An 11,535-nucleotide genomic window follows, 5' to 3' on the forward strand; every position below is an offset into this window, starting at 1 on the left:
AAGTAAAACTTAAAATTTTCTTTTTAAAGGAGACAACTAGAATTGAATAAGTTTGATTGAAATTCACCCAAAATCATTAAATTTATACACAATTCATCAATGATAATGTCAAAGGCAAAGCCACCAATTTTGTTTGTACATGTCAAAGTATGTTTCTTTTTTAATAGAAGTTAGACCTAAGATTAGAATTACTAATTCCTAGGTCTAATTTCTATTCTAAGTTTTTTTTAAAGAAAAGAATCCTAGGTCTAGATCTAGATTTCTAGATCTAGAGTCTAGTCTAGACTCTAACTTCTAAGTAACTTCTAAGTAACTTCTAAGTAAAAAAAAAAAGAAATATACTTTAACCAACAAAATTGGCCGCCTTGCCTTTTACTCATTAGGATAGATCTTCCTTCCTTAATTTTCTTCTTCGTTCTTTTCTTTCTTTCTTAAAATACCGTAAGAATTAGACAATTTCTTCATTCAATTTCAATGAATGGAAACTCAGGCAATCATTATTAAATCAGAGCTACCAAGTGTCATGCATTAGGCGTGACGTCACGCATTTGGAGGGTCTGAAAACGGCTCTCACGCACGGCGCGCGCGCGCTAGATTTAAAAAAAACGCCATACCTAGAGGTCTATACGTGTGTTATACCCTCGCATTGCCAATCTTTTACCTTGGCGTCTCTGTTAAATTAATATTAAAATTATTACTAGATCTAGCTCAGCTCAGCTCACCTTTGCTGGAAATAAAATACAACTTATTTTGATCAAGACTTGTTAATGTTAACATTAATAATTTGACTGTTCATTCATCATGCACCCAATTCCAAACTCGTTCATGCTATGTCAATTAGATCTCTAGATCTAAAGTCTATATCATCGTGTTCGTGGGTTAGTACCTGTCTGTGGTGACGCTCCAACTCCATTATTGCTGTTTGACGGACTTCTCGAGTTTCCCACATTTAGCATCTCTTTTAAGATTTGTGAAGCATCTCCACCGCTGAGTAGCCGATTTAGTTGGCTCCCACTAGTTGGGCCTGGCTCCATGCTAAAATCTAGCAAGATTGTGTTTCAGGAAAGCCGTGAAATAAGCCCCCAAATATGTATCCGTTACTGGATAATCTCAGAATAGAATACACAGACAGTACATATGCACAAAATTGCATGTAGAAGGTGCACCTTAATTATGCGTGCTTAACCTTGCATGCGCTGTGTTGAGCTAATACACTGAAATACGATTGAAGAATGAGTATGGTATCTTAGGATTATATTTTCCTTTATTTATTTTTCAATCCACACGGTCCCGGGGGGAGGGGGGGGGGGGGGTAAATAATTAACCATGAATTTTGTTTCCATTTTCACTGAAAAACGAAGGATATCTCGTTGTTATCTCATTTATTCTAATCAAAAGGCACACTTAAAGACTGAGATAAATTTGGCCTTTGTCCCTTGTTAGTTAATTTATCAGATCGATTATTAGAGTAAATTCGTATTGTCAATGCCAATTAAAGGTCAACTAAAATTTTAATTTAAAACACTTTTTATCAAGTAGTTGAAAAGGCCTACAAAAGAATGGGGAGTAAACCCTAAAAGCTGAACCTAACATTATATGACATACCGACTCTGTGTAATACATGTAGTATGATGATCGAGTCATCAGAACAACAATACCCCTATATATAAAGACGGGCTAAATCTACTTTTTTAAAGATGAATATGTGCATCTGACACATGAAAACAGGGGCGGATCTACGGGGAATTTAGGGGGTATACCCCCCCCCCCTCCCCTTACAAATTTTCGTTTTATTCCAAAAGGGGCCAAACTCAAACTCGTTTCATTATTAAAGGGTCGAGTTTAATCATGAGACAGTAGTTCCTTTTGGAATGAAATATCTGAAAGCGTTGTTTGTCTATAGGATTTATTTTTAATCAGTTTTCAGTAACCTATAAACAGTGTAAAAAATGATAAAATATGTGTTTCGAGTTGAATTTGAACCGATGAAATGGGTCAAACATGAAATAGAAAGTTGACCGCACGAGTTCATTCATTCCAAAAGGGGCTTTAAAAAAAATCTTAAAATTTGTGAAAGAAATATATTTTATCGCAGCTAGGTTTGGTGAAAATGATGTCAGGTGATATCCCAAACATGTTATTAAAAAAAGAAAAAAGAAGTAATAACTTGCCAAACTGATGATGACAATAATCTGAACCCTTTCAAGGATACTTCAGAGTCCGGCTCGGTATCTTCAAAGTTTCAAGTGATATTTTTTTCATCAGGTTTATCATCGGTAATCCCCCCCCCCCCCTCTCTCTCTCTCTCTCTCTCTCTCTCTCTTTCTCTCTTTCTCTCTCTATCTATCTATATATCTATCTCTATCTCTCTCTCTCTCCCTCTCTCGCTCTCTTTTACTCCATTTCCCTAACCAACAAACAAAATCCACTTGCAGAGCTTTAATATTGGCCATTGAATTTTCAGAGTGCATCAGTACTTTTCACTCTAAATTCTTTGTGAAGCTGGAAAAAATGATTTCCACACTGTTTTGTTGTTGTTATTGTCTTGAAATTGGCAACTTGTACGTCTCCACGTCAGCCTGATTCAGAGCCAAAATAACTATGAGCCTGCTATATCAGCTCTATTATGATTTCAAAGTCAGCCCTTCTTCTCCATCAAAATACAATTAACTATTTACAAAGGGAAATGAAAAGAGGGTTAGAAGGATGCAAGAAAGTGGATCATTGATCCATTCATCCCCATCCATGCCACTGGTTCATTCTATACCAGAGCCTTATTTCATGCTTTGTTTCTTCATTGGTCGCGAGACATTTCAGTTCAATTTTCAATTATTTTTTTCAATTTCATTTTAAATCATAAACCATGAAAATAATATATATAGAGTCTATAGAACTAACATGAAACGATCATAATCTTACAATTCTGGAATGGAGAAATTGGAGACTAAACGATTTCTGGAAATCGATTTCTATCCATATGTAATATTCTGATTAAATTCATATTTTGGAAATGAATTTGTGTGATAATACTAATAGTCAGTCTAATAATTTGGTCTCTAGTGTTACATGGACGACACCGTAAGTTTTTACAGTCGACAAGTTCAGCACATACATTTCTCCATATTACAAGATCCCGCGCGTGCAGGAAGAGGAGGTGAGATCTCTAAAAATATTAATTTTGTAGCTCTTTGTCCCACTTAAAATAATTTTGTGGTAAATATTGAGGGAAAAATAGGACATTATATTTTGAACCCTGTGATTGAGTGACTTTCCTTTGTTTGATCGCTACTTATGTACTTTTACTTCGCCTCCCGGCCTCCGGCCAGCGGCTGTGCTCCTTGGCCTTTTAGTTACCTTTTTGGGATCCGCCCGGGGAATCCCCGTCCATATCACAGTGGCGCAGTTGGATAGCTCGCGTGCGTCATGCTAATGCACTATGCGTGAACTTTGTTTGATAGCATAGCCATAGTTGAAGCCAAACTAAGTAAAAGTTCTTAACAAGTTAAAACTAAATCTAGTTGTACTTTTTACTACTGTAATTCAAGTATAATCTACTTACCTTGATTGCGTCAGTGTTATGTTGTGTTACCTTGTTAATTTTATAAAATAATACAATTGTTATTAGAAAATGTAGATGTAGATCTAGGTCTAGATTATTATTGCTGTTGTTAATTGTATTTGTTGTTATTGTCCTTGTACTATATAAACCTACTGTAGACCACAAATTTCTGTCTCTTTCGTTCGTTAGCCTCTTATTTGGGTAGGGCCGACTGCTCTTTTTAGAGACAGAAGCAGGTCATAGGGTCTCCTGTGCAATATTTACTGGCACGATCGTGCCGGTAAACTTTGCACTAAAATGTCAATTTAGCAGATCTATATCCGATGCATTTATACTCTAAAATGAGGCCTTGGCTAAAAAACATCCGTTCCACTTACCAAATAACTGCTTGACTATATAATGTGTTTAAGGGTTTAAATATAACTCTGTGTTGAAATCCTTGCAGCCATATTTTAAACTTACTGTCAATAGATGATGTTGTCTTCATGCGCAGCTTAAAATACAACTACAAGAGTTTAATTAATATGAAGTAGTTATACAATATTTTGTAAATTAAATCAGTTTTAAGGTAGCACTAGACCTAATCATGTTTTTTTATAGTTTGATTCAATTAATTCCAATAAAGAGTCTAAAACTATTATTACTATGTTTCATGGAGTTTTTCTTCTTCTTTCTCTTCTTCACATACTCAGCTCCACAATCCTAAATTCAGTCTTAAGAGACTTAGAGATGGCATTGAGAACATGGAGTTATGCTACCAGAACTTTGCATTTAAAACCAGCACTACATGAGCTGTCCAGGAGGTGTCGTGTCAGAAGTCTGTCATCCACGAGCCATCTTTTTACAAATTCAAATTCAACCCAGACAACACCTCAGAACCCGCAAGTCACCATTCAAGGCAGAACATTTGCTCGAGATGACTTTACCACTGTCACTCCCAAAATCATCTCGCGGGTCGGCACCAACCTTCACAACCAGCCCAACCATCCGTTATGCATCATCAAGGAGAAAATCCGGGACCACTTTTACAGGAGCTTCCTCAATCGCCGTGGAAACCCTCTATTCTCGATCTACGACCACCTAAGCCCTGTCGTCACCGTCCAGCAGAACTTTGACAGTGTGTTTGTACCGAAGGATCACATTTCGAGAAAGAAAGGGGACAATTATTACATCAATGAGGAGTTTATGTTAAGAGCACATACATCGGCTCATCAGCATGAGCTGGTGAATGCTGGGCTGGATGCTTTCCTGGTGGTCGGGGACGTCTATCGAAGGGATGAGATCGATACCAGTCATTATCCCGTCTTTCATCAAATGGAGGGTGTGAAGCTCTTTACACATCATGAGGTTATTACAAGATCAGCAAAATAAGATTTTTTTTAATAAAGCAGTAGCATAGAGCAGTTTGGCTCAAACATGCAAATTAAGTTTTCAAGGGCAACAAAATGAAAGTGTATTCAAAATCATATTCTCATAAAATCATAAATCTCAACAGACCACATATTGATTATCTAGCATTCTTACCCAGGAAAGTTTTGTTGTAATGAATATTACTAAAATATTGGGATTGTTAAGAATTATTGAGAGTTACAAAATCAAAGGTACCTCTTCTTAAGCCTGTTATTTAAATTTTGATGAGAGCTAATGCGAAAATTACTATAGATGTTTGCCTGTAAGTTCAACATTCAGTTTATACATGTATGTAGCATTTATAAAAGTTTCAGATATAAACTGTTTAAACAGTTTCATTTAGAAATATATGTATTTTAAAAATTTAAATGGATATATTATTACAGCTTACCAGGTTATGTGCTTCTTACATTATTTGGGTCATTTTTTCTCATCAGCTGTTTGCAAAATGCAACAATGCCACAAATCTGAGCTTGTTTGAGACCGGGTCAACAGCTAGGACTCCAGACAAACAAGAGACTCATACCATGGAGGCTGCCAAGCTGCTTGAGTTTGAACTCAAGAGCATCATCACTTCCATGGCTGAGCTACTCTTTGGGAAGGGTAGGTGGACACCAGCTGTGACTGAAGAATATTTTCAATTGCTACTTTTTAGTCAATGTTGACTTTCAGCTAATCATAATAATAATGATAATTATAGGCATTTCTATTTCGCCGTCTATCAAGAAATTCTATTACGAGGCACATTAATTATTACCCTGGCTTTAGCCTAGCTGCCATTACAGCACTCCAGCATTTCAAGGAATTAATTCCTGCCAGGTACCCAATTACCTCACCTGGGTCGAGTCTGGCAAATGAAGATTAATGCCTTGCCAAAGTACATTAGTGCCGTATCGGGGAACGATCCAAGACCTTTGAATTTCAAATCGAGTGCTTAAACCACTCGACTACGACACTTCTAATCATACAATTTTTCTTGTTTTTACACCTTGCAATCGTGTGATTGAGCAGTGGACAAATCATTCCAATAATAAATTTGTGTCTAGTTGGAATACATAAATCACTCTAAAAAAAAAAAAAGATATACAAATCGTTCAGACTCAAATAGCTTGAGGGGAAAATAGGATGGAAGTTAACTCTGGGTAAACTTCTGTGTGGCGCGGACATTGTGTGTATGCCATGGTAAAGAAAAGGCCTGGTGGTACAGATACTGCCAACTTTGCCAAGATAGCAATATGTGTTGCAGGTTCAGTTTGCTTCTGGTTCTTAGATTCTTTTGTTTTTGTGACTTGATTTTTCATTTGTATGCATATTGTGCAGACAATGTCAATTCCAGTGAAAGCAAAATTCTCTCAAATTTCAATTGGCAGGATAAATCTGAAGTCACAACCGAGTTTTCTTGTAAATGTGAGATATCTTTGAAAATGTTTGTGTTCTGTTGTCTTGTTTAGACATCCAGTGTCGTTGGATTGAGGCAGAATTTCCCTTCACTCACCCTTCCTGGGAGCTGGAGATCTTCTTCCAAGGGGAGTGGCTGGAGGTACTCGGGTGTGGCATCATGGAGCAGAAGCTACTCCAGTCTGGTAAGCTTTTTCTACTGACTACTCTGTTTTCTGGGGGGTGTTTCACACAGATCCTAAGTTGAACTTATCTCGAAGTTGGACTTAACAATCATGGAAAGCCGTTAGCATCTTTGAAAATATTTTGTAAAAGTTATTTTAAAAGGAATGAAAAGTCGATTCAAACCATTCATATTTTTTTTTAACAAGGAGATTTCATGTTCTTGATGTGGAATTTATTAAAAGTCTAAAATACTTGCATGTTCGCTTTTGAATATATTTCATTTTAAGGCTACAAATGGCTCTCCATCATGTTTAAGTCCCACCTAGAGTTAAGTTTGACTTAGGATCTTTGTGAAACACCCCCCTGGTCCTTTCATTTGACATCACACTGTTCCTACACCCTTCTTGATGCATTCACAACAGTGAGACTGCCACCAGACCAACTAGGGCCGGGGGGGTGGGGGGGATTCAATGGCTCAGTGGTAGAGCAGTGGTCTCGTAACCGGGAGGTGCCGGGTTCTAAACCAAGTCTATGCGCTAGTGCCCTTTGGTAAGGCATTAATCCTCATCACCAAGTCCCTACGAGTGAAACACAAATTGGCAACACTATGACGTATCTCCAGCTCGCTCTGTACTGAAATTTCTTTTTTTTATTTTTTAAATAATTTTTATTTTATTTTCTTTTCTTAGTTATTGACGGAGGAATAAATTTGTTTCATACTGGGGTTGTACAGAAACGTATTTACAATAATTATAATAAGAGTAAACTGTAAATGTATGATTGTAAATTTTCTTATGGGAAAACCTTTTTTTTTAAAGTTTTTTAGTACAGGGCAAATGGAAGGGGACCTCGCATGATATGTCATAATGTTGCCTCTCTGTGTTTGATTGATCGCAACTTCAAAGATTCATAAATTTCTTATTTTTCAATCAGATTTTGCTCAAATTTTCACTGACCCATTTCTCTCATTTTTCTACTTATATTCAAACCGACCTAATATCAGGGTGGACTTCCCCTTTAAGAGATATCCCATACTTGTCTTAGAGTCCTTTGAGCACTCACATTTTGCTGCATATATAGTGTATATCCACTTCTGTGTGTTCTTACTTATTTATTTATCATTTATTTATTAATGAATCATAAAATGTATATTTTGTCCCCAACTCCCTGTCCACAGCTGGTGCTGGAACATCTGTAGGCTATGCCTTCGGTCTTGGACTAGAACGCCTGGCCATGATCCTGTTCGACATCCCCGACATTCGGCTGTTCTGGAGCACAGACAATCGGTTCCTGGCCCAATTCAGGGACCAGGACACCAACCAAGTCAAATTCAAGGTAGGCCTCAATTTCGCAAGAATGCAAAATATCTAATTCATATAAAGATAACGGTACTAAAGAAGTACGAAAGAACAGTTTTGTGTTCATTCAAGCCAAATCATGATCTGTATATTTAACATTGACATGTTTATGAAATTGACCTGAAGTTGGACCACTTGGAAAATCTGCCAAATTTTTTGCACACAATAAGTTCTGGTTTAACAGTATTCGCAGCTTGACAAAGTGCACAAGTTAGATTTGATATTGAGACTCAGTATTTTATTTTTATCTACAGTATTAATAGTGATTTAAAGATTTTTAGGATAGGCTCATTTCTTTACATTGAAATTAATTTTCTTCAGGGGATTTCAGTCTCCTTTAAGTTTAATAGCCCAATTGTGATATGTGGTAGGAATCTGAATGACACCTGCCTGTCAATGTTGGGCCTTCGTTTGATCTATTTCAGCCATTCAGCAAATATCCGCCGGTCATCCAAGATATGTCGTTCTGGTGTCCCGAGTCTGACTACGAATCCAACGACTTCTACGACCTGGTGCGGAACGTCGGGGGAGAGCTGGTGGAACAGGTCGCAATGATTGACGAGTTCACGCACCCAAAGACACACAGGAAGAGCCATTGTTACAGAATAACATACAGGAGTATGGAAAGAACTCTGGTTCGTGAGGAGGTGATCCAAATTCATGCCTTGATCAGAGAAACTGCCGAAAGAGAACTGAGAGTAGAGGCACGGTGATGACATCTGTAATAATTAGGATTTCATTTTGTAACATAAAATTCCAACAATTATATTTGCTACTTCTATAGTACTCATGCCGATTAAAGAGAAGGTTGAGTTCTGGGAAGAGGTTACAAATAATTTGTGAGCGTTATCATTGTTATTATGCAAGTGTGAAGAACATTATATAAAACGTGTTCCCTGAAAAGCATGACTCTTCAAATGCCTTCATATTCTAAATACGGCATGTAATATCGTAAAAATTGGGACAGATTTTTACACCACGAGTTTGTGTAGTCCCATATACATCTTTCTGTGTACAGTACGTTTAACTTTACCAAGACTTGGCCAAATTTCTGATCATTTTGTTGATTCCAGAACCTTGCAATACACACAAATACTTATATTGCTAGATGATCAACCTTTTCTGATCGATTCCACACCGTTTCTTTCACAATGCAATCGCAAGACCAGAGCTCAACTTTATCTTTAACTCTCATATCCACGGTAAAAGGTGTGCAAGTCAATACATTCTAATTATTACCCATGCTTGAGCAATGTTTTCTTATGTTGGTGGTCAAAGCATCCAAAGAATTTCTTCCTACTGGTACCCATTCAAACTTTAGGTGGAGAGTGGCAAATGTTGATTTGTCTCTTGCCAAAGGACATTAACTGTGCCAAGACTTGACCCCATAACCTTCTATACATGATGATGATGATAAATATTAAGTGCTTTTAACTAAGTTTTAACAAAAGCACATACCGGTATCCATACCATGTATTGCATCATTACCTTGGCTTTATCGAGGCTGTCGTATGATGTACCGGTACTAAAAAGCCTTCAAGGAGCCCCTTCTACAAGATACCCATTACTACACCTGGGTATAAAGTGGCAAATTGATCAGTGTCTTGCCAAATGATATTAGGGTCTTGGCTAGGGCTGTAATTCAGACCCGTTGATACATGATGTGATGAATTATCCCGTAGACGATGATTGGTGAAATTTACAAACAGGGGCCAAGATAGCTTGATTTGGAGGGATGAAAACAAAGTAATTATCAGTATTGATCAAATAGCAAGTGATTCCTATATGTCTTTGGTTGTGGATAGCATTTTGAACGAGGAATTTGAAGTCAATGAAGGAAAGATGACTAAAGTTTGCATTCAGATCTGAAAACGGGTGATGTCTGCATGTGGGTAGCATGGAATTGGAATACGCTAATTAATTAATGATTATTAATATTTGTTTACTACATGAAGCGTCAAAGGAAAAACTTGACGCTCAATTTCAGAGGACTCAAACTTTACAAAATCAGGTTCAGTTCTTCCATGTACCAATCATGTTTGAATTGTGAAGTGCAGTATATACAGCACTGTAATATGTGCGTGTAACCATGCATCATTCTTTTTACGATAATTTTACAGCAAATATGCTTGGTTTTGTGCAGAGGTTTATAAGAAAAAATCTACTCAATTTTGACTGCTATTTCAATTTGTTACATTCAGTGTTTATTTGAGTGTTCTCTTGTCCACTGATTATTCATTTCGTTGAGGATTTCATTGTAGGCCAGAGAGAGGGAGAGAGACAAGCAGAGAAAGAGAGATAGACAGACAGGCAAACTTTGGCAAAGAGAGAGACAGATAGATAGAAAGACAGACAGACAGAAAGGAAGGGGGAGAGAGGCAGATCTCTGATAAATACTACAAATATACCTTATGACAGTTTATCTGAATAGAAAATGGAAATACAATTTACAAAAGCTTTTTCATTCCTGAACAAGTAAAAGTTTTCTTTCACATCTTAATTTCTGTTGACAATTCTGGTAAACTGCACAAGTATCCTCTTTGAACTTGGCCCCTAGTAAATTTGACAGAAAAGAAACAAATACTGAAAGATATATATATATATATATGTACTATTACAATAGGTAAGAGAAAATGTGTGGAGAAAGAATACACAAGATCTTATCCTTCCCTCATCTCTATTTCCCTTTATTCTGCCTCCCCTCTCTATTTTTCTCTCGCTTGCTTTTTTTCCAACTATCTCTCTCTCCTCTCTTACTTTCTGTGTCTACCCCCCCCCCCTCTCTCCCTCTCTAAAGCAACAGACTTTTATTTTTCTTTACAATTCATCTTTTACACATATATGATACAAATACACCAAGTACATCACCATCACTGAAAGAAACCAGACCATAAACATGATTGTCAATGAAACATTTGATCATTCTCTTATAACACACAGGTGAAGAAATTTACATTGTACTCGTAACTGTGATGTATTCATATTCACAACAAAGCAATAAATTGTACATATTTGACACATATACCCATTCCCTGTACTATAATCTTACCCAATAGGCCATTTACGTAATGTAATCAAATTTAGCAAATTTATTTTACTGAAATTTATGAAATTTGCATTTTGACTATTGAATAATAATACATAACAGGTGAATATAATGGCTCGTTGCGAAGTAAACTTCTTTAAAGTGTGCCAGTCTACACAAAAAAATGTGTACACCTAGAATGTATAGAATCAACCTGAAATAAACCATCTGCATTCTATGGGCTAACGGATAAGGAGTATCGGTATGAAGATATATAGCATAACATACATGTAAAAACTACACACACGGACCCAAGTAAGACTTGGGTTCTGTGCGTGCTCGATCATATGTGAGCATGTGTGTGTGTGTGTGTATTGGGTTTTTACAGACGTGTATCAATCAGATATGATTATTTACGTCTGGGACCGACCTGCAAACGTCACCATCCGAAAGACGTGACTCAGTTTCGAACCTGCGTCCTCGGCTGAATCAGTTTGTAACTTCCACTTTTTTTAGCTGGATTACAGGCGCACGCCACAACGCCTAGCAACAGATGCGTCAGGTAGTCTACTCACAAGTCACTTTTATGTTTATTGATAGTGTATTTAAACTTGCAAAAT

General features: G+C 36.9%; 2 protein-coding genes across 4 annotated transcripts in view; one reads left to right on the plus strand and one right to left on the minus strand.

The window, feature by feature from the left end:
* The window catches only part of LOC579162 (enhancer of mRNA-decapping protein 4), a 42,621-nt gene extending 41,422 nt beyond the window's left edge, over nt 1–1,199 (minus strand). For all 3 annotated transcript variants that reach the window (XM_030975215.1, XM_030975216.1, XM_030975214.1), the window contains exon 1: nt 887–1,199. In XM_030975215.1, coding sequence (XP_030831075.1) covers nt 887–1,034 — 148 coding nt within the window. In that variant the 5' untranslated portion in view covers nt 1,035–1,199. The remainder of the gene's footprint in view (nt 1–886) is intronic.
* Nucleotides 1,200–3,125: 1,926 nt separating this feature from the next.
* LOC580714 (phenylalanine--tRNA ligase, mitochondrial) lies at nt 3,126–8,771 on the plus strand. The gene is made up of 6 exons (XM_780755.5): nt 3,126–3,154; nt 4,252–4,906; nt 5,407–5,572; nt 6,421–6,552; nt 7,710–7,867; nt 8,316–8,771. The coding sequence occupies exons 2-6, from the start codon at nt 4,289–4,291 to the stop codon at nt 8,601–8,603; spliced, it is 1,362 nt and encodes a 453-aa protein (XP_785848.1). The 5' UTR covers nt 3,126–3,154; nt 4,252–4,288; the 3' UTR covers nt 8,604–8,771.
* The last annotated feature ends 2,764 nt before the right edge of the window (nt 8,772–11,535 follow it).

This window comes from Strongylocentrotus purpuratus, unplaced genomic scaffold (assembly GCF_000002235.5).
Source record: "Strongylocentrotus purpuratus isolate Spur 01 unplaced genomic scaffold, Spur_5.0 spur5_scaffold_8, whole genome shotgun sequence".
Classification (NCBI taxonomy): Eukaryota; Metazoa; Echinodermata; class Echinoidea; order Camarodonta; family Strongylocentrotidae; genus Strongylocentrotus; species Strongylocentrotus purpuratus.